At 42.8% G+C, this 23,917-nt stretch overlaps 1 protein-coding gene across 10 annotated transcripts in view; it reads right to left on the bottom strand.

The window, feature by feature from the left end:
• The window catches only part of PCGF3 (polycomb group ring finger 3), a 113,267-nt gene that overhangs the window by 46,566 nt on the left and 42,784 nt on the right, over positions 1 to 23,917 (bottom strand). For 2 of the 10 annotated variants that reach the window (XM_084628556.1, XM_084628558.1), the window contains 4 exons: positions 23,374 to 23,529; positions 19,655 to 19,760; positions 5,229 to 5,271; positions 2,077 to 2,464 (listed from right to left, as the gene is read on the bottom strand). The exons of 1 other annotated variant lie outside the window; for it this stretch is intronic. In XM_084628556.1, the coding sequence (XP_084484682.1) occupies positions 2,077 to 2,283 (207 nt within the window). In that variant the 5' untranslated portion in view covers positions 2,284 to 2,464; positions 5,229 to 5,271; positions 19,655 to 19,760; positions 23,374 to 23,529. The remainder of the gene's footprint in view (positions 1 to 2,076; positions 2,465 to 5,228; positions 5,272 to 19,654; positions 19,761 to 23,373; positions 23,530 to 23,917) is intronic. 7 more of the 10 variants (XM_084628563.1, XM_084628561.1, XM_084628559.1 and 4 more) reach the window with 6 other exon arrangements.

Raw genomic sequence — 23,917 nt, forward strand, 5'->3', positions numbered from 1 at the left:
CAGCAGACAGAGGGGTTCTGAGCCAGTTAAAGAGTGACTTCTACAAGATTTGCACTAGAAAGGCCCGACACGGTTTCATTTAGAGGGGAAATGAATAAGGAAGACATGAAGAGCTACAGCAATTACTGATATACAAAAAGTAATTTGAATCTTATTCATCCTCCCTCATAGAATCATAGAATATCAGGGTTGGAAGGGACCTCAGGAGGTCATCTAGTCCAACCCCCTGCCCAAAGCAGGACCAATCCCCAACTAAATCATCCCAGCCAGGGCTTTGTCAAGCCTGACCTTAAAAACTTCTAAGGAAGGAGATTCCACCACCTCCCTAGGTAACGCATTCCAGTGTTTCACCACCCTCCTAGTGAAAAAGTTTTTCCTAATAGCCAACCTAAACCTCCCCCACTGCAACTTGAGACCATTACTCCTTGTTCTGTCATCAGCTACCACTGAGAACAGTCTAGATCCATCCTCTTTGGAATCCCCTTTCAGGTAGTTGAAAGCAGCTATCAAATCCCCCCTCATTCTTCTCTTCCACAGTCTAAACAATCCCAGTTCCCTCAGCCTCTCCTCATAAGTCGTATGTTCCAGTCCCCTAATCATTTTTGTTGCCCTCCGCTGGACTCTTTCCAATTTTTCCACATCCTTCTTGTAGTGTGGGGCCCAAAACTGGACACAGTACTCCAGATGAGGCCTCACCAATGTCGAACTGAGGGGAACAATCACGTCTCTAAATCTGCTGGGAATGCCCCTACGTATACATCCCAAAATGCCATTGGCCTTCTTGGCAACAAGGGCACACTGTTGACTCATATCCAGCTTCTCGTCCACTGTAATCCCTAGGTCCTTTTCCGCAGAACTGCTGCTGAGCCATTTGGTCCCTAGTCTGTAGCGGTGCATGGGATTCTTCCATCCTAAGTGCAGGACTCTGCACTTGTCCTTGTTGAACCTCATCAGATTTCTTTTGGCCCAATCCTCTAATTTGTCTAGGGCCCTCTGTATCCTATTCCTACCCTCCAGCATATCTACCTCTCCTCCCAGTTTAGTGTCATCTGCAATCTTGCCAAGGGTGCAATCCACGCCATCCTCCAGATCATTTATGAAGATATTGAACAAAACCGACCCAAGGACCAACCCTTTGGGCACTCCACTTGATACCAGCTGCCAACTAGACATGGAACCATTGATCACTACCCGTTGAGCCCGACAATCTAGCCAACTTTCTATCCACCTTATAGTCCATTCATCCAGCCCATACTACTTTAACTTGCTGGCAAAAATACTGTGGGAGACCGTGTCAAAAGATTTGCTAAAGTCAAGGAACAACACGTCCACCGCTTTCCCCTCATCCACAGAGCCAGTTATCTCATCATAGAAGGCAATTAGACTAGTCAGGCATGACTTGCCCTTGGTGAATCCATGCTGACTGTTCCTGATCACTTTCCTCTCCTCTAAGTGCTTCAGAATGCAAGAGAAGGTTCAATAATATAAAAACAACAAATATAGGATTAATTAATTAATTAATATACGAAGGTTCATATAATATAAAGACAACAAATTTTTAAAAGAACAAAAGGAATTATCTTGTAGCAATCAGTTACCCAAGTTGATTATGTATTAGGAATAGTATTGAGGGCAGGTGCAAGGAATTATTGATACCAACATAACCATGTGGAATTTTTTCTTGAGAACTATGAAATAGTTGAGTAGAACCCTCTCCCTTGATACTGAGGTGGCACTTACTGTACAGCTCCTCACTCAAGGAGAGTCTCCACCTCCTGCTGGAGGATCTCCTTGGGAGAGTGGTCCCTGAAGATGGGCCTGGAGCAGGTTTTGGAGGAGGTAGAGAATGGCTACAGTTCTGAGTTTCTAAGTGGATGATATTTGGTACCCACGTGTCCTTTGTTACAGCATTACAGTTGTGGGCAAAGTAAGGCAGGTGGATGCCAAAAGGGGAGTTTGGAAACAGGTGGCGTTGGCGTCACTGTCAGGTTGCATCTCTCAAGAGTCCTGTCAAAAGGGATCTTTAGAAGTGAATGAGGCTGGGTGACCGTCATTGAGGTGGATGTAACTGCATACCTTGACCTGCACCCTTCGATGCTTGCGTGGTGAATCGTATGGTTGCTGGTGATAGAAAGGCTGGGGAAGAGGCCTTGGCTTATGTATGCCTGTTTGTGTTACCTTCCTCTTCAGGGACAGGATATAAATGCCCAGAGACCAGAGGGCTGTCCTGGAGTCATTTAATGAGTGCAAAGACTGTTTTCTCATTAAAGATATTGGTTTCATCAAAGCGCAAGTCCCCAATGGTGCTGCTCACAGTTCAACAGGCTCCATGATAAGTCCCCAGTTTATAAACTGTCTCTTGGAGGAACCCCTTCACCTCTGCAAGTATCCATAGTGGCATCCAAGCAGTGTTTTCAAAACAGCGTAGGATTTGTTAGTCAACTGGAACACAGCACTGGAAATCCTTAGGTTAGCACAGAGAAATAAAGGTTAATGCATAGTCAAGCCAGATCAATTCACCAGCCAAGCAGTAGTGAACTCCATTTTCAGGCTCTGTCTCTCTGATTTTCTTATTCAGTCCCAGTAGACAGCAGCCTGCTTCTTCCAGAAATTCACCCCCACCTGAAACCTTAGTCTTTTGCTCTCAAGCTGGTGACTCTGCTCAGCTTCTGGGTCATTGTTTCTAGGGTTTTCCATTGTCTCCTCAGATTTTCCACTGATATGGGTCTGCCTGCCAGTCTTTTTAATGACCCAGTCAGTCTGCTCAGATAGACCTGGGGTTTTTATAACATACGGCTTCCACAAACCCAATCTTCCTACCTCCACAGCATCTTAGTTGTGGGCGATCAGCAAGCAGCAACAATTTTCAAAGGAGGGAGGCTAAGGAGCTGGTAGAGGATTGCTCAGCCAATGCAAGCAATCCAATCTAGCTTTGGCACTGAAAAAGGAGTGCTGAATAATACGTATACATTCAACATCATACAGCCATCTCACAATTTCTGAGTATTGTAACATTCTAAGACAAGTTATTATAGTGCTCACAAGTATCACCTGGAGCCTTGCCTGGACTGAAGTTTAAATGCAGTTATATATATTCTGTTTTTAATAAATAAAAAGTATCCAAACAGAGACTAAGCACCCTGCCAATTATTTAAAATTATGAATACAAAGCACAATAAAAATAATTCACACCTACCTAGCAGCAGCAAATCAAATACTAAGGCATCATATTAGCCTATTTAGGCAATATTTGAACTGAATTTTCTTACCATTTGGACTTCTCTCCAACTGCAGTGAATACCTAGGAGAATCTAAGTTCCTTCGCCAAATCAAAGTATAAATTAACAACTCTCTATGATCAATTAATGTAGCGTGGCCACACTAGGTACACTGTTGTGTTAGAAGACTGGCAGCATATGATTCAAATGGAAGTCAAACACTAGCTTTGGCAAGAACTTGAAGTAGAATGAGGATGTAAATTCAGGCTTTCAGGGTCTGGAGCTGAACTGCAAGCAAACTAGACTGCATCTGAGATATTTTAATTGTCATTGTAGGGATCTGTATGGGAGAAACTTACCCTGCGTCTCTACCCCCCATTTAAGGTGTTTTAGCAATAGTCCAAAACAGCAGAGACTCCCAGACAGACCAAACAATATGTAACATTTTGCCAAATATTTTTAGGATCTAGTGACTACTGAGGGTTGGACTTGAAAACTTGTATTCTTAACCTAGCAAAGGCACAAGTGCCCAAGGTCATGAGAGTTAACATATGTTAGTATTGTAATCTAGGTTCATGGACTATAAAAATAAGACACTCTGGACTTTACAGTAACTCTTTCTAACTCTGATAATCATAAAACCTTTGTAAACTCTAGGACAGACCTGAAATTAATCTGAGTCCAAGTTGTTCAAAGAGGGAACAGGACGCCTGAAACATAGGTCAGCCCTTGGCAAAACTGAGCTCTGGTGAGCCAGCCTTTCAATTGGGAGGTTCTTGAAGACCTTGACAATGGAACTTAATAGCAAGTGATGCCAGACTCTTAGTTAACAGATGGAGAGTCACTGCTAACCCAAACAGAAGCAGTTTATACTGGGAATGGTCATTGTTCAGTCTGAAATAAAGGTAATACTTGTGGCCACGGTGGAGAAATGTGAAACCTCCCGAAGTTTGAGAGTTCTGAACTAATCCTGACAAAAAAAGGGAAAGATTATAGCTGTTACTTTGAAAAAGTTGCTGAGCTCTCACTGCACTGAAATTGGTTGACTCTGTTTTCTTTTTGTGCATAAGGGGAAAAAAAACACTATTCTTGTGAAGTTCTCCAAAACCTGGTTCTATTGCTTCGAATTGTAGAAAGAACACTTTTCCTGTTTGAGAGTCATCCTTGAAATGGATAGGAAAACAGTAGGGTGAGGTAGCAGCATAGATTTAAATTGTAGAGGATTGCCATCTCTAGCATCTGTAAAACTAAATTTAGAAGTGATAAATGTACCAAATCTTGGGAGGGAAAGGAAAGCAGTCCCCTAAGAGATGCAACATGGAGGCCAAACAGGAATCAAAGAGCAATACCAAGCTCCTTCTCAACATACCTAAGTTATTGCTTTGATAGAAGCTGTGGCTGGAACCAAGGCAGTTGAAAAGAGTACTGGTGAAGATATGATTTTATTGCTGGATCACTGGGACTGTTTTACAGTGCTTTTTGCATCTGATACCCCGAGTAAGCCAGTGGGGGTGACTAACAAGGGTATTTGAAGTACAGTCCCATCTTAAAGGAAGAAAAATCTTTGACTGGGGGGGATTGGCTGGGTCTTAAGTTACAGTCCTAGTCACCTTGTGGTTTCCCAGAGTATTGTTCTGTCAACAATAAAGAGGTCAAGATCATCAAACAGAAGGTTAAGCAGTTTATTCTGAACCTCTTATAGAAAACTGAAGATTTTAAGTGGCAACAGTGTTGAGACATTCTTTCTGGTGAAATTGAAAGCCTTCTGTTCAGATATGCGAAGAAACTCCAGCTCTGAAAATAGAATTTTACTTTTTAGCGTGGACTATAGAAGTACTGCCCATAGATTTTGAGAACCCATTTTGGTCTAGTGGAAGTTCAGTTTGGAGCCTCTTCATATTTTCTGGGACTTGAGTACAGGACAAGCAAATGGACATCCCTTGAAAGAATGGCCTTGTCCCCAATGGCATACATGCTAGTCAGGAATATTTTTGGCTATATGAGGCATACCTCTTAAAACTGCATTTCTTTTCAGAGTCTGCCATCCAGAGACCTGAAAAGACAGAAAAATAATCTGAAAGTTAAACACTAAAGCGGCCAGAAATCCAACCACCACTAATAAGATTTAGCTGACCAATTTACCTAATACTAATCTAAATTAGCTAGTAACAGTCAGCAGCAAAATGTGTTACTTTTTGTAGAGAAAAGGAAGGAAAAACCCTGACATAGTAGTAGAAAAAGGAATTCTGGGAAGCTCTCATATGATGTTCCTTAACATGGCTCATCATATCATGGGAAATTACTTAAAACTCAAGTGTTTCTGTCACCATACAGTGGCAAGGAAGACCAATATCCATTCATCTGCACAAATAAAACAATCACAAAAAACTCAGCGGGACCAAAAATTACATGCTTAATTTAATAGACCAATCATTTCCCATCTGAGGTCAAAAGATTTTGGACGAGACACAGTTTAACAACCTCCAAAGTGAATTTCAGTATTTCAATTTTCAAGTTTATTTTTAAAAGCTTAGGCTCTGTCTACACTACAGATCTTACAGCAGCACAGCTGTACCACTGCAGCTGCGCCGCTGTAAGGTCTCCCGTATAGCTGCTGTATGCCGATGGGACAGAGCTCTCCTGTTGGCATAAGGAAGCCACCCCCAAAGACGGCTGGTAACTATGTCGGCGGAAGAGCATCTCCCGCCAACATAACGCTGTCCACACCTGTTCACTGTCAGTGAAACTTATGTTGGTCAGGGGTGTGTTTTTTCACACCCGACTGACAAAAGTGCTGGTGTAGATATAGCCTTATCTGCTATCTATTTCTATTAGTTTGCACAAATATTTACAAAATGAAAAACTTCCTATTCCATTTATACACACACACACACACGAACACTTTTACAACTTAAGGGTCATAAAAGGAAATCGTCTCCATTATTTTTGGGGATAAAGTCATCGCATGTTAATGGTTTTAGTTTGACAAAAGAAGCAAGTTTTTTATTACAGTAACTTTACACAGGAAATACTCAGGTATTATAAAGAAAACAATGAGAACTCCCTCTTCAGTCTCTTTCCTTAGGGTATGTCTACACTTAAAATGCTACGGCATGCTGCTGTAGCACTTCAGTGTGGACACTTACTATAGCAATAGGAGGGGTTCTCCCATTGCTCTAGTAAATCCACCTCCCTGAGAAGCACAGAGTTAGATTAACAGAAGAATTCTTCTGTTGAGCTAGTGCTGTCTACACAGAGACTTGGGTTGGCTAAGCTATGTTGCTCAGGGGTGTGGATTTTTCACACCCTGAGTGACCAAGCTGGGTCGATCTAATTTTTTAGTGTAGACTAGCCTTTAGGAACTGAAGAAATAGCGAACAGTATGTTAAAGGACTTATTTCTTCACCCTCCCACTTCCCTGGTCCTTCTCGCATGAACAGAGAGCAACAATACCCGAAGTCCGAAGGTGCAAATAATTCGATGTTTATTGGAGTGAACTTTCAGCAAGCTTAAATCCAAGTTCTTTTTTCCCAAATCCCAATTTACTTCCTGTTTGCCCCTAATTTATATAGTAATATTCTCAGCTATACCTTAACCAATCATTTTACTGAAATTTACCTAACCAATCCTAACATATTGTAACATGATTAGCTAACCAATCATATCCCAATACCTTAATTAGTTTAGACCCAGAAAAATTAATTATACATCCTAACACAGCAAGGTACAATTCACAACTACCCTTGCATTAGACCAGAATTGGGATAACATGCAACAGAAAAATCTACCGGCAACCTGTGTGGGAACATTTTTGCTGACTGCATTCAGAAATGAATTCACCACTGCTGTATTAAAAGCAGCTTAGATTCTTTGGAGTAAATGACATGAAATGTCTCTGTGCTGAAATCGATAACTCTGGGTTTTAAACTAAGGAAGTTCCTGGACACTCATGTATATAAGAGTAGGATTCTAAAAGGTATCATTTGACACCCCAGCAAAAAAACCAAAACCACCAACATTAATGCTGGCAATAACATTACAATATTGTAACTATAAAAATAGAGTCAATTTTACAAATAAAGCATTTTCGAAGTGTTATGTGTGTTTTAAGAATACATCGCTTATCTCTTTACAACCCAAGCCTAATAAGCAAAAGTCAATCCAGGCGTCTGTAAAGGATCACTAACCTTCTCTCCCTTACCGCTTCCTGGCTGCCTGGAGGGGATGTAGAGCACCCCTGTGGTACTCCCCACTCACGTGACCCATGGGAGGAGGGTGTGTGACTTTCCTCTATTGTGTTTTTGGGTTTTGTTTTTGTTGTGTGTGTTTGGATGGGTGGCACATTCCAATTCTCTGCTATTGAGGCAAAGTCAGGATTGATCATAAGCATGCCTTTGGACTTTCCAATACACATGTATCTGATATGGCTCAGGTTGGACTGTGATGTGAAAGTGCAAGAGTGCATATACACACACTGGGGAAAGCTGATAGCTGCTCATCAGTGTAAATGCATTTCTCTCTCTATTTCTCACTATTTCTGCCTGCTCTTTCACTAGTAGCAGCATATGGGTATTCCATTATTATTATTGTTAAATATTTAGGCAATAGTAGTGTCCAGAGACATCCTGAAGGATCACGTGTCCTCACTATGCTCAAAGCCATACAAGAGACTAGAATACCCTATGACTGGGACTAATCTTCACGATCAAAGCATTTAACAGGGCCTGGTGGCATAGGACCTTCATGCTCTGGGCATGACTCATCAGTGATGTGCCTGGTCTACGCTTAAAACTTATACTGGCATAGCTATGTCTGTTAGGGGTGCAATATTTTTACCAACACAGCTACGCTAGTATAAGCCCTAGTACAGATGTACTTTTATGCTGGTATAAAGTACTTTTGCTGGAATGTCTTATGTTTCTCTTTGAACTGTTGTAAGCTACGCCAGCAGAAGCAGTTTTATGCCATTATAAACTGCAGCTACACTAGGAAGGTTTGCCAGTACAGTTTTGCTGGTAGTGCTATACCAGCAAAACTTTTCTCGTGTAGACAGGGCCATGGAGAGAGAAGAGTGAAATTGATCACTATCAAGACTGGCTGCTGGTGAACAGGCAAGTGTGTTTTTGAACATGTACAATAACTTAAAATACGAACACAGCGACTTGGTCCTAAAAATTTAAGTCAAACAATATCCATATTAGTAGTCACAGCTTTCTCAGGGGCTAGCACAGGATTGGGCTGAATTCCCTCAGGAACTATGAATCACCACAAAAGTCATCACCTCACTTTCCACATGCAAAGCATACTCTGACCTTGCTTTTACCAATATAAATACAGTGTAGTATACAGTTTTTTTTATAAACCAATGCCAACAAAACTACAGTGTACACACAAATTCTCCTCTTGGAGAGAGGGTAAGGGAAAAGGGGGAACCCCACGTAACTGATGTTCATCACGGTGCTCAGTGAACTACTGGAAGGTGCTCAGATATTACAGTGATGAGAGATTACAGTGTCAAAACTTTTATAGAATAGAATATGTATGCTCTATTTCATAATGGTTGGCATTAAAAGAAAGTGAAAATACCACCTTCAAGAACAATCTATCACATTACACATTCCCATGAGTCAACCAGACATCTTGTAATGTGTGGAGGGTTCGAATCAGGAGAATAAATCCTGCCTAACACACACCTGACCTGTAGCTCTATCCGACATCCTGTTTCTGCTTGGATGCACCGATCAGATGAACCCTTTAGAAACAGACATTGCCTGCCCTGGTGACCAGCTTTATTACTCCTATTGACTACCAACAGTTTTCAGTTCAAAAACTAGCTCTCTTCAGATTTCACAGCTCTTTTCATCTGGTTCAACAATTACCAGCTCATGCTAGCTAGACAGGAGATACCTTCAAAATTCTGATTCCAGTAAGAAGAGGCTATCCTGAATCCTTTCTCACTATAAACATACATTTCAGTTTAACTGAAGTGTAAGATCACTGCTGAAGAGATCATAATCAAGACTTAAAGCATGATGTAATTGGATGGTAGTATTGCATTGCCATGCGGTCATAGACATGAAGTATTAAAACCCAGAACCTTAACCTTATTTCAAGCACCAGGACTGCAGTATACAAGTGAACAAGACAACGACATCATGATTGATCAAGTTCAGCCACCACAATACTACCACTATTTTTCACAGTCTTGATATCAAAGTTTAAATCAAAATGGATGTCCTTTTTTACCAACACACTTTAAAAAGCCCCACATAGCACACATGCATACTCCTTGATGTTCTGATGACATTTTCATAGTATTTATATCTATTTTGCATAATTTTCTTCCTTTGGACACTGTCATCTATGGTTAAAAAAAAAGATTTAAACCTAGATTGTAAAGGATGAACAAAACAGGTTGTGCATCATCAGGTCAAGCCCTGCCCCACTTCCTCACTCTGCTAACCACTGAAGGAATTTCAAAGGGCAGTCTCACGCCCAGCTGCTACAGGCCAAAAATCAAGGATCAGTTTAATGAATTACATTGCAACCAGATAAATGCTAATACTTGGCACCATGCAAAACCTTTCCATCCAAGTATATCACTAGTTGACCTCCAATACACCTGGGGATGATATCCCCTATTTTGTTGATCATCACTTTCTATACAGCAGGGTGAACCAATTTTAATCAAAGTGATTTAAATCACTTATTTTAAATCAAGATTTAAATCACCAGGCAGGAAACCTTAATTTAAATAATCAATTTTAATGATGTTTGTATTTATACTTTTTAGTTAGTTATTTTCTTAAAGGTTGATTTCATTGGTTGGTAACCATTAAAACATGTGATTTGTAACTAATTATACCCTTTACACTAAATGTGGTGCTTCTTTTTGCTAACCAGGAGGACATGCTTAAGTCTGTTATTGAGTGTCCAGGGAGATCGAAGTGCTCTCCTACCAGCTCTTCAATCTCCCTGGACACTCAGTAAGAGACTTAAAAGTGGCCATTCTTCAACAAAAAAACTTCAAAAACAGACTTCAACGAGAAACTGTAGAACTGGAACTAATTTGCAAACTTGACAACATGAAATTAGGCCTCAATAAAGTCTGGGAGTGGCTGGGTCACTACAAAAAGCCCACAAAAGCTTATGCCTAAATAAATTAGTCAGTCTCTAAGGCCTGGTCTACACTTCAAGTTTAGGTTGAATTTAGCAGCGTTATCTTGATTTGACCCTGCACCCGTCCACACGATGAAGCCCTTTTTTTTTTTTTTTTTTTTTACTTAAAGGGCTCTTAAAATAGATTTCTTTACTCCACCCCCAACGAGGGGATTAGCGCTGAAATCGGCATCGCCGGGTCAAATTTGGGGTACTGTGGACACAATTCAACAGCATTGGCCTCCAGGAGCTATCCCAGAGTGCTCAGTTGTGACCACTCTGGACAGCGCTCTCAACTCAGATGCACTGGCCAGGTAGACAGGAAAAGGCCCGCGAACTTTTGAATCTCATTTCCTGTTTGGCCAGCGTGGCGAGCTCACCTGTACAGGTCACCATGCAGAGCTCATCATCACAAAAGACCATGCAGTCCCAGAATCGCCGAAGAGCTCCAGCATGGACCGAAGGGGAGGTACTGGATCCGATCGCTGTATGGGGAGATGAATCCGTGCTGGCAGAACTCCGTTTGAAAAGAAGAAATGCCAAAATATTTCAAAAAATCTCCAATGGCATGAAGCACAGAGGCTATAACAGGGACCCGCAGCAGTGCCGCGTGAAAATTAAGGAGCTCAGGCAAGCCTACCAGAAAACCAGAGAGGAAAACAGCCACTCCGGTTCAGAGCCCCAGACATGCCGCTTCTATGATGAGCTGCATGCCATTCTATGGGGTGCAGCCACCACTACCCCAACCCTGTGCTTTGTCTCCATCCAAGGAGTGGCAGGCAACACGGAAGAGGATTTTGGGGGTGAGGAAGATGAGGAGGAGGAGGAGGTGGTTGTAGATAGCTCACAGGAAGGAAGCGGAGAAACCGGTTTCCCCAACAGCCAGGATCGGTTTCTCACCCTGGACCTGGAGCCAGTATCCCCCGAACCCACCCAAGGCGGGCTCCCGGACCCTGAAGGCGGAGAAGGGACCTCTGGTGAGTGTACCTTTGTAAACATTGTACATGGTTTAAAAGCAAGCGTTTTTAATGATTAATTTGCCCTGGCATTCATGGCCAGTACAGCTACTGGAAAAGTCTGTTAACGTGTCTGGGGATGGAGCGGAAATCCTCCAGGGACATCTCCATAAAGCTCTCCTGGATGTACTCCCAAAGTCTTTGCAAAAGGTTTCTGGGGAGGGCAGCCTTATTCCGTCCTCCATGGTAGGACACTTTACCACGCCAGGCCAGTAGCACATAGTTGGGAATCATTGCAGAACAATGCATTGCAGGGTATGGTCCCGGTGTTTGCTGGCATTCAAACAACGTCCATTCTTTATCTCTCTGTGTTTCCCTCAGGAGAGTGATATCATTCATGGTCACCTGGTTGAAATAGGGTGGTTTTAGTAAGTGGACATTCATAGGTGCCCGTTCCTGCTGGATTGTTTGCCTGTGGCTGAACAAAAATCTTCCCCACTGTTAGCCACGCGGTGGGGGGAGGGGTGAAGCCATCATCCCAGAGAATTTGGGGGGGGGAAGGGTTAGTTGGGTTTCTACTGCATATGAACCCGGAAACCACAGCCCCTCCTTTTAAACTGCCAACCCATTTTTAATGGTCAACCCAATGGCTACTTCGTATGGGAAATGAGGGCACTGCTGTTTGAAACCATTCCCACATGTTATGAAGGTTAAAGAAGCCAAAAGGGGAAAGGAGTCCAGGAGATATGGCTGTATTTCAAGGAATCCCTATTGAGGTTATAGGGACAAACCATCCCAATGTGTCGAAAGAAAGTAAATATGGCAGGCGACCAACTTGGCTTAACAGTGAAATCCTTGCTGATCTTAAACATAAAAAAGAAGCTTACAAGAAGTGGAAGATTGGACAAATGACCAGGGAAGAGTATAAAAATATTGCTTGGGCATGTAGTAATGAAATCAGGAAGGCCAAATCACACCTGGAGCCGCAGCTAGCAAGAGATATTAAGAGTAACAAGAAGGGTTTCTTCAGGTATGTTGGCAATAAGGAGAAAGCCAAGGAAAGTGTGGGCCCCTTACTGAATGAGGGAGGCAACCTAGTGACAGAGGAGGTGGAAAAAGCTAAATGTACTCAATGCTTTTTTTGCCTCTGTCTTCACGAATAAGGTCAGCTCCCAGACTGCTGCGCTGGGCATCACAGCATGGGGAGTACGTGGCTAGCCCTCTGTGGAGAAAGAGGTAGTTAGGGACTATTTAGAAAAGCTGGACGTGCACAAGTCCATGGGGCCGGACGCATTGCATCCGAGAGTGCCAAAGGAATTGGCGGCTGTGATTGCAGAGCCATTGGCCATTATCTTTGAAAACTCGTGGCGAACGGGGGAAGTCCCGGATGACTGGAAAAAGGCTAAAGTAAAGTAGTGCCAATCTTTAAAAAAGGGAAGAAGGAGGATCCTGGGAACTACAGGCCGGTCAGCCTCAACTCAGTCCCCGGAAAAATCATGGAGCAGGTCCTCAAGGAATCAATCCTGAAGCACTTAGAGGAGAGGAAAGTGATCAGGAACAGTCAGCATGGATTCACCAAGGGAAGGTCATGCCTGACTAATCTAATCGCCTTCTATGATGAGATTACTGGTTCTGTGGATGAAAGAAAAGCAGTGGATGTATTGTTTCTTGACTTTAGCAAAGCTTTTGACACGGTCTCCCACAGTATTCTTGTCAGCAAGTTAAAGAAGTATGGGCTGGATGAATGCACTATAAGGTGGATAGAAAGTTGGCTAGATTGTCGGGCTCAACGGGTAGTGATCAATGGCTCCATGTCTAGTTGGCAGCCGGTATTAAGTGGAGTGCCCCAAGGGTTGGTCCTGGGGCCGGTTTTGTTCAATATCTTCATTAATGATCTGGAGGATGGTGTGGATTGCACTCTCAGCAAATTTGCGGATGATACTAAACTAGGAGGAGTAGTAGATACGCTGGAGGGCAGGGATAGGATACAGAGGGCCCTAGACAAATTAGAGGATTGGGCCAAAAGAAACCTGATGACGTTCAACAAGGATAAGTGCAGAGTCCTGCACTTAGGACGGAAGAACCCAATGCATGCTACAGACTAGGGACCGAATGGCTAGGCAGCAGTTCTGAGGAAAAGGACCAAGGGATGACAGTGGACGAGAAGCTGGATACGAGTCAACAGTGTGCCCTTGTTGCCAAGAAGGTCAATGGCATATTGGGATGTATAAGTAGGGACATAGCCAGCAGATCGAGGGACGTGATCGTTCCCCTCTATTCGACATTGGTGAGGCCTCATCTGGAGTACCTCATCTGTGTCCAGCTTTGGGCCCCGCACTACAAGAAGGATGTGGATAAATTGGAGAGAGTCCAGCGAAAGGCAACAGAACTGATTAGGGGTCTGGAACACATGACTTATGAGGAGAGGCTGAGGGAACTGGGATTGTTTAGTCTGCAGAAGAGAAGAATGAGGGGGGATTTGATAGCTGCTTTCAACTACCTGAAAGGGGGTTCCAAAGAGGATGGATCTAGACTGTTCTCGGTAGTTGCAGATGACAGAACGAGGAATAATGGTCTCAAGTTGCAGTGGGGGAGGTTTAGGTTGGATATTAGGAAAACCTTTTTCACTAGGAGGGTGGTGAAACACTGGAATGCGTTACCTAGGGAGGTGGTGGAATCTCCTTCCTTAGAAGTTTTTAAGGTCAGGCTTGACAAAGCCCTGGCTGGGATGATTTAGTTGGGGATTGGTCCTGCTTTGAGCAGGGGGTTGGACTAAATGACCTCCTGAGGTCCCTTCCAACCCCGATATTCTATGATTCTATTATTCAAAAGACTGGCTTACCATGACTCCCTGCAACCCAAATTCTGCTGCCCGGCTCTGCGTGACTGATCTCTCACACCAAACTGACATACCCTGAATAAGAGGCAAAATGCGACCTTGTAATGAAAGCACATGTGCTATGGAATGTTAACAGCAAGGTTTACCGTGAAAAAGTGTACACATTGTTCTATAAAATGTGTCTTTAACTACCACTCTCCCTTTTTCCTCCTCCACCAGCTGCATATGTTTTTCCTTCCCAGAGGCTAGCAAAGATTAGAAAGCGAAAAAAAAAGCACTCTTGATGAAATGTTCTCTGACCTCATACTGTCCTCCCACACTGACAGAGCACAGCAAAATACGTGGAGGCAGACAATCTCAGAGTGCAGGAAAACACAATATGACCGCAAGGAGAGGTGGCAGGCTGAAGATGGTAGGTGGCGTCAGCTTGCTGAAAGAAAGCAGGAGTCAATGCTCAGGCTGCTGGAGGATCGAACTAATATGCTCCAGCATATAGTTGAGCAGCAGGAAAGGCAGCAGGAGCACAGACCGCCTCTACAGCCCCTGTGTAACCAACTGCCCTCCTCCCCAAGTTCCATAGCCTCCTCACCCAGATGCCCAAGAACGCAGTGAGGGGGCCTCCGGTCACCCAGCCACTCCACCCCAGAGGATTGGCCAAGCAACAGAAGGCTGGCATTCAATAAGTTTTGAAGTGCTGTGTGGCCTTGTCCTTCCCTCCTCCACCACCCCACCCGGTGCTTCGCTCCTCAACACCCCTCCCAGGCTACCTTGGCAGTTATCCCCCTATTTGTGTAATGAATAAATAAAGAATGCATGAATGTGAAGCAACAATGACTTTATTGCCTCTGCAAGCGGTGATCGAAGTGGGGAGGGGAAGGTACTTAGCTTACAAGAAAGTGGAGTGAAACCAGGGGGGTTCCATCAAGGAGAAAAACAGAACTTTCACACCATAGCCTGGCCATTCCTGAAACTGGTTTTCAAAGCTTCTCTGATGTGCACCACACCCTCCTGTACTCTTCCCTGGTGTCTAACCGCCCTGGTGTCTGGCTGTGCGTAATCAGCGGTCAGGTGATTTGCCTCAACCTCCCACCCAGCCATAAACGTCTCCTCCTTACTCTCACAGAGATTGTGGAGAACACAGCAAGCAGTAATAACAATGGGAATATTGGTTTCGTTGAGGTCTAACCAAGTCAGTAAACTGCGCCAGCGCACTTTTAAACACCCAAATACACACTCTACCACCATTCTGCACTTGCTCAGCCTGTAGTTGAACAGCTCCTGACTACTGTCCAGGGTGCCTGTGTATGGCTTCATGATCCATGGCATTAAGGGGTAGGCTGGGTCCCCAAGCATAACTATAGGCATTTCAACATCCCCAAAGGTTATTTTCTGGTCTGGAAAGTAAGTCCCTTGCTGCAGCTGTTGAAACAGACCAGAGTTCCTGAAGATGCAAGCGTCACGTACCTTTCCTGGTCATCCCACATTGATGTTGGTGAAACGTCCCTTGTGATCCACCAGTGCTTGCAGCACCATTGAAAAGTACCCCTTTCAGTTTATGTACTTGCTGCCTTGGTACTCAGGTGCCAAGATAGGGATATGGGTTCCGTTTATCACCCCACCACAGTTAGGGAATCCCATTGCAGCAAAGCCATCCACTATGACCTGCACATTTCCCAGAGTCACTACCCTTGATATCAGCAGCTCAGTGATTGCGTTGGCTACTTGGATCACAGCAGCCCCCACAGTAGATTTGCCTGCTCCAAATTGTTTCCCGACTGACCGGTAGCTGTCCGGCGTTGCAAGCTTCCAGAGGGCTATTGCCACTCGCTTCTCAACTGTGAGGGCTACTCTCATCTTGGTATTCTTGCACCTCAGGGCACGGGAAAGCAAGTCACAAAGTTCCATGAAAGTGCCCTTACGCATGCAAAAGTTTCGCAGCCACTGGGAATCGTCCCAGACCTGCAACACTATGCGGTCCCACCACTCTGTGCTTGTTTCCCGGGCCCAGAATCGGCATTCCACGCCATGAACCTGCCCAACTGACACCATGATGTGAACACTGCAGGGGCCTGTACTTTGTGAGAAGTCTATGTCCATGTTCCCATCACTCTCGTCACTGCACTGCAGTTGCCTCCTCCTCGCCTGGTTTTGCTTTTCTTGCAGGTTATGGTTCTGCATATCCTGCTGGATAACGCGCACGGTGTTTATAGTGCTCATAATTGCCTAGGTGATCTGAGCGGGATCCATGTTCCCAGTGCTATGACATCTGCACTGAAAAAAGGCGCGAAATGATTGTCTGCTGTTGCTCTGACGGAGGGAGGGGCAACTGACAACATGGCTTACAGGGTTGGCTTACAGGGAACTAAAAATCAACAAATGGGGTGGCTTTGCATCAAGGAGAAACAGAATGGCCCCCTCAAGGATAGAACTCAAAATCCTGGGTTTAGCAGGTCGTTGATTTCACAGAGGGAGGGAGGGAGGAAGGAGAACATGAATACAAAACAAATCTGGTCTATTTCTTATTTTGATCCACTTCATCTAACTGTATAGATCTTGTTGGCAGCAGACGGTGCAGTACAACTGCTGGCCATCGTCATCTCCTGGGTTCTCGGCAGAAGACGGTGCAGTATGACTGCTGGCAGGACTGAATCACCATGAGACGAAACTTAAAAGGGAAAAGACCTGGCTGAGTCACTCCCATGTTTTCCCAGGCGTTGCTGACCGACTACACCGAGGTTGGCTAAAAGAGCACCCTGGAGTATGGTGACAATGGCTACCAGTCATACTGCACTGTCCACTGCCAAAAGGCAATGAGCTGCTGCTGTGTTGCAATGCAGTACCGTGTCTGCCAGCACCCAGGAGCCATACAGTGACGGTGAGCTGAGCAGCGTACAGCATCTGCACGGGTAACCCAGGAAAAAAGGCATGAAACGATTGTCTGCCGTTGCTTTCACGGAAGGAGGGAGGGAAGGGTGTGCCTGACGATATGTACCCAGAACCACCTGCAACAATGTTTTTACCCCATCAGGCATTGGGATTTCTACCCAGAATTCAAATGGGCAGAGACGACTGCAGGAACTGTGGGATAGTCAACCGTTACCTAGGTACTGTGTACGCACTCCGCCGACTAAATGCACTTAGAGCATGTGTGTTGGGACACACATAATCGACTGTATAAAAACGCTTTCTACAAAACCAACTTCTATAAATTCGACCTAATTTCGTAGTGTAGACTTACACTAAGATGCCACAAGGACTCCTTGCTGTTTTTGCTGATACAGACTAAGACGGCTACCCCTCTGAAAGGTGACTCATGTAATTCTGCATAAAGTTGTTGGGTATAGTGTGCAAGCTTCATATATATGTACAGAAATATATATTATGCTAGCCTTATTTTTTAAATTCTCAAAAATTTAAGTAGTACTCTTAACAACTCAACAGAAAAATAATAGCTCCAGTGGAGGGCACCAAACCACCAACTTTATAAAGCAAGCATATAAGCTGCTAATAGATTCATTTTCTGCAGATCTGGGGAAAGAAGAGACTAAAAGCCCAGTCATGCAAGCCCACATGCATGCTCTTCTAATGCAGTCAAAACCAGCTTCATACCAGGCACCTGAACCTGAGAGGTGCCGAACACAATAGCAACATACACTTTTTAAAAGACGTACGCTGTGCTGTATTTTGACAGTACTTGAAACAATTATGACCCAATCAAAATCCTCAGTAATCAGAGCTACAAAGACTTTCTGTACAAAACAAAGTTGTGAGGAATCCATTTCAATTCCAAGCCCATTGCATTCCAGTTGATTAATTGGTTGTGATCTCGGACACAGAAACGAGATCATTAGCAGTTCAGTTCTCACCGGTTCTTGGGAAGATCAGTATTGTAATGATTTTCAAGATTTAAAAATCTGAGCTGCTCTCATTTCTATGCCACAGTAACAGTCCACCATCTGTTTTGTTGGTCAGAGTACCTACTTCTCTCCTGAGCACTGATAAATTATTAGCTAAATAATTAAGCTGAAAAGCTGATCATATAAGGAATGTTCCTCAGGTGACTACTAAGTGATCTGAGGTTAAAAGAGTAGATACCTTACTTTAACACAAACCATTTCAAAGCAAATCCACCTGTCTTCTCTGGCCAAGACTGAAAGAACACCAGGATATAGGTCATTGAATGCAGCCCTAAAACATTCAGTAGGGCTCACTCGCTCACTCTCTCTCTAGAAAGCTACATTCTTCTCAAGTGTTTCAGGGCAGTCTTCGGGGCAGGGACTGTCTTATTCGCTGTGTTTCCCCAGCAAAATAGGTCCCTGGGACTTCAGGCACCATCAGAATACAAGTATTTACTCTCTACCACCTTGAGCCTCATACCCTACGATACAGGAAGGACGTTAGTGTCGAGTACAGGCAAGTGGGTACATAATTCACCTACAAGTCAGAGGACAGCAGAAATGAGGAAATACACACTAGCCTTATTTTAAAGAGCTTTCTACCAATAAGTATGACGTTTGTAGCACAAAGTAAATGGTCTGGCGGTTCTCACACAATAGACTTAAGTGAACAGGATTAAGATAGTTTGGGGTTTGTGAATAGGATCAAGGTGCTCCACCAAGATTTAAAATAAATGCTCATTCCATAAAATCCTCTTAATTAAGACATCCTATTACATATCTTTTCCCAATTAAGAGAAGATGCCATTTTTATAAAACTGAAAATCCTTAAAATATACTAACTTAATAAAAACACAAGACAAATCCATTTTAATTCATTCCATCAGAAAACCTAATTGCTCCCTGCAAAAAACAAAAACCTTCAGGAAAACCTAATGAATACACCTGATAATAAGCATGAAGAGTTCCTTTAATACAGGATTTTTCTGGAAAGCTTAAGGGAAGTCAGCCACAGATTTAAACTTGGTGATTGGAGTTAATGGTCCGCACTTACAGCCACAACTGAACCTTAAGCGATCAGAAACCTGGAGTTTAGACTGGGTAATCATTTAAACACTTCATATTGACTAAACAAATCCCTATTTAGAACTTTAGAGTATGACTACATTGCAATTTAAAAAAAAACATGCCACCATGTCTCAGAGCTGACTCGGATTCACAGGGCTAGGACTGTTATAAAACTACAGTGTAGAAGTTTGAGATCAGGCTAGACCCCAGGCTCCGAAACCTTGCAAGGAGGGGAGGGTCTCAGAGCCTGGGGTCCAGCCTGACCCTGAACGTCTGCACTGCAATTTCATAGCCCCGCAGCCACAGCGTGAGTCAGCTGACCCAGATCAGCTGTCGCGGATCTTTTATTGCTGTCTAAACTTACCCTTAGCTAATACTATTCCAATTAAGCAGAAATAACTGTTCATTAACACTGAGCTAAACTGATTCCCCTGAAATGTCTCAAGGATTGCCAGTCATCTGTACAGTAATGTGAATCAAGTCCAACAAGCTATACCCTAAAAGGATGAATAAACCTACCCTAGTTTCTCCAGTATTTGAGTTTCCATCCAATTTAAGCGCTGGGTCTCCTCATCTGAAAAAATTTACAAACAGTATTCCAAAAATCGGTCTCAAGTTCTCTTCACTAAAAGGGAAAAGAGGACAGGATATGACATACAAAACGTTTAAATCTCCACATATAACCGTTAACATCAACATACACCTCTTACCACGTCATAGAAAGGCCAGAACATGAAGTCCCAGGACCCCTCTAAGTTTAATTAATGTGCCTTCACATGCACAAAGAGAGACAAGTATTTTTCAAGTGTGGTGGAAACGAAGAATATTCTCCCATAAAACACAATTAATTTTTAATCTGGTGCAAAAGCAGACCACACTTGTTGCCTGAAGAAGCATGTTTAAAACTGTAACAAAGATGCTTTTCACAATTACTTTAGGGAGGACTTAAGTGCCTGAGGTAGACTACTGATTTCTTCCTAGTATTGTATATTAGATGAAGTTCACATCTTAGGTGCACTCTATTGACATAAACGTACTTTGTCAATTTCCTAATGAGACCAGAAATAACTTGCACAGCAGCACAACTCTTAACGTACACTTAAGAGGCAAGCAGAAGGTGTGAATATGAAAGCATCTGGAAAATAAATTTGTATTCAAAGCTTCAGACCTTAGAGTGTTCTTCACTCTTGGGACTCTCTCAGTTCTTCACTCAATACTGCAGGGTTTTCTTTTTTAAGAGAGACACCATCATTAACTTACACACACTTCTTGTTTGATGGACAGCAGAATAAAATCATTAAGATAGTAGGTAAAAACTTTTCACTAATATCTCAACAGTACTGTTACACGATGGCCAAGATTTTAGAAAACTGGTAAAGTTAGGCTCCTAGGCTAGTATTTTTAAGGGGCCTCAGGCAGTTGGGTACCTAAGCTCCTTTGAATATCCCAAGCAAAGGCCCATTAGACAGCTCTTAAGTGGCCTGATTTGTTATGGGTGCTGAGAACTCAACAGCTCCTGTTGACTTCAATAATTTTGTAGTAAAATGGTTGATAAGTAGTCACTGCCATGTAACTAAGTCTTAATATGGCTTCCTGAGTAACTGCTTCCATGCCATGTTTCAGACAAGCCCAGTTTGAAATATGGGCAATATTTACTATTTTATGCAAGTTAAAACATCCAACTTACATAATACTGGCCTTACTGGGTCAGACCAAAGGTCCATCTAGCCCAGTATCCTGTCTTCTGACACTGACCAGTGCCAGGTGCCCCAGAGGGAATGAACAGAATGGTAATCATCAAGTGATCCATCCCTTGTTGCCCATTCCCAGCTTCTGGCAAACAGAGGCTAGGGACACTTCAGAGCATGGTTTTCCATCCCTGCCCATCCTGGCTAATAGCCACTGATGGACCTATCCTCTGTAAGTTTATCTAGCGCACTTCATGCTACTCTCTGAATTGGCAACAGAACATAAACAGTCAAACATCAGAAACCCTCAGGGAGGTAAATTTTTATCGGATTCTTCAAACAGTTGAACCAATGTAACTTTTGTTAAGTAAAACAAAATATGTATAAACAGGCCTAATCTTCAGCCACAGGCTATTTGAAATGGTTAAGGTATTAAACCCTTAAACACAGGTTTAAAAAAAAAAAAAAAAACCTGACAGACCTTAGTAGTAAAATCAGCAGTCAGGTAAGACAAAACAAAGAACAAACAGATGGTAGGAGCATATCACTTCTCTGTAAATCTCCTGTGAGACTCACTGTGTGATCAGATACATAGATTTTATTAAATTTCTATCTACTACTAAGTCAACACCAGGTTTTACTCAATACTGTGGCTTAGCATGCTCAAGGGGCCAGATCTAGTGCAGGATGCATTTACATCTACTTTGAATAGACTTTTATGATTCTTAGGTTAAGGGATATTTTAGTTTACTCCTATGATCCTGGCTGGTAACACTGTTTAAAGAAAGTCATAATTAGATTTAGTGACATTCAATGTGACAAAGAAATAAAAATGACATGGTGATGAACAAAGAAGAAACGATCGCGACAGAACATGAATGGACTTGACAAGTTTTGTAGTGTATCACCTACAAAGAATTTATTTGTAGGTTGAGAAATAAGACAAAATTCAAATTCTTGGCCAGACACTTGACCTAAGTACTTCCGATGTCTTCACAGCAAAATATGGTGTGTTAACTATCACCATTTATAAAACACACCCTTTTTTCCCCACTGAGAATATAGCCTTAATGCTAGAGTTACAGACACTGTATTAAACTGAGCACAACTCCTCACAATAAGGCACTCTATTAGGCAACTGCATCTTTAACATACATATATGTATTTTAAAGCAGCAGCAACTATGGTGATTTCAGAGTAGCAGCCGTGTTAGTCTGTATTCGCAAAAAGAAAAGGAGTACTTGTGCCATCTTAGAGACTAACAAATTTATTTGAGCATACGCTTTCGTGAGTTACAGCTCGTAACACTTTTAATAATTCCTCCAACCAATTTGCAGGCGGGGGAGAGACTTCTATTTCCTCCATGCACTGCAGCAATAGCTTGAAACTTGCTGGCAGCATAAAACCAATCCAGCTTTGGGCAAGTTTTGGAGCTAAATTAAGATGGTAATTTTCCACCAATGATTTGACTGGTACAGCTTGCTCCCAGTTTGCTGCCAAAAACCTCTATAATTCTGCCAGCACCGTGTCTTATTCCAGCCAAACCACAGCTCCAAATAAGAAAAAAAATGTGCAACTGATTTATCAAAATAGGCTTTGTACTAGGCTAAGGTACAATAGACTGGGAACCCAGAAATCATGTGTTCGAATTTAATGTTTACCAACTTGTGATTGTCCTATCTACCTCACTACTAACTGAACAAAGCCTCCTATCCCACTGAGAGGTTATACAACTGGGAATAGAACAACTCTCTAATATGACAGACCTAAGTCCCAGTCACTTCAGATACAATGGATATGTCTACTCAGCGTTTTGGAGCGAGCAGGAGCAAGCCTCCCAGCCCACACTGACAGACTGTGTAGCACGGCTCACTCTAGTGCTCTAAAAAGAACTATAGAGTCAGCACTTTGAAGTTGCAGCTCAGGCTCTGCAATCCCCAGAGTAGGGTGGGCTTCAACATCTGGAGCACAACTTCAGAGCTCGTCTATAGAGCTATTTTCAGAGAACTAGCACAAGCCCCTCTAGTCCGAGTCTGCCAACCTGAGCGAGGAGGCTCACTCCCGCTCACTCTGGAATGCTGAGTAGACATACCCAATGTCCCAATGGAAAAAAGTTGCCCCAACTTTAATTATCTGCTATGCTGTTTAAAATGGGGCTATTCAGGCATATAAAACCTACTGTTATGGCGTATTATGCAACAGCATTTCTTAGTGGGTGATGCACAAATGGTAACAGGTTATTCCTTCTGTCAGCATTTGTAATTAATATCTTAGCACAGGTGCTAGTAATCTGTGCTGCAATGTTGGAAGCCCAGAGTTCCAACGCTGCTGATTCTGGAGGGGTATTTGCACATAATTCTCTTTATTTTACCTTTAAAAAAAAAAAACAAGTAAATTACATATAGAAAGTGTCAAAAAAGTTAAGGATTGAAAAATCAAATACATTAGGACAACTAGAATAAAGCTTACTTGTTTAACTTCAATTCACTAACCACCAGCCCCCCACCACTTGCTATGAATTATGAGAGTCTGTAATTACAGAGCACATACTATTTTTTCCACAGGACCCTTGCTTCATTCAGTGGACAGGATGGATGCTGCTCAGGGAATAAATCAGTGTTGTGTAGGGAAGCAGGCTGTTGTCTGTTGAACTTCTGTCTCATCTGTTGTAGAAGTTGAAACTAGTATAGCGAATGAGACAGAGGACTGCAAAAAGAGAAAGGATGGTCATAGGGTTAAAGCAGTTGAATACCTACATCTCAGGGAATTCTGCACCAAAAAAAATTCAAGTTTCTGTGCACAATATTTTAAAATTCTACAAAATTCTGCATATTTTATCAAAACACCACAATATAATCACTCTGGTTTCAATTATTTTGGTAACTTATTTAAACTACAATACAATGGATGGAGAATAGGAAGCAATGGAGGAAATTCCCAAACAGTAATGTACTAGGTTTGACCCTTTATTTCTAGGTTATTAGTCAACAAATGTATGCAGCCATACGCTCAGTGCTACATCATAGGTAACTGAAGAGCAAGTGAGGGCTGGAGAATCAAACTCACAATTTATACTGGCTACTGACCATCTCCA

This window comes from Lepidochelys olivacea, assembly GCF_965140295.1.
Source record: "Lepidochelys olivacea isolate rLepOli2 genome assembly, chromosome: 5".
Taxonomy (NCBI): domain Eukaryota; kingdom Metazoa; phylum Chordata; order Testudines; family Cheloniidae; genus Lepidochelys; species Lepidochelys olivacea.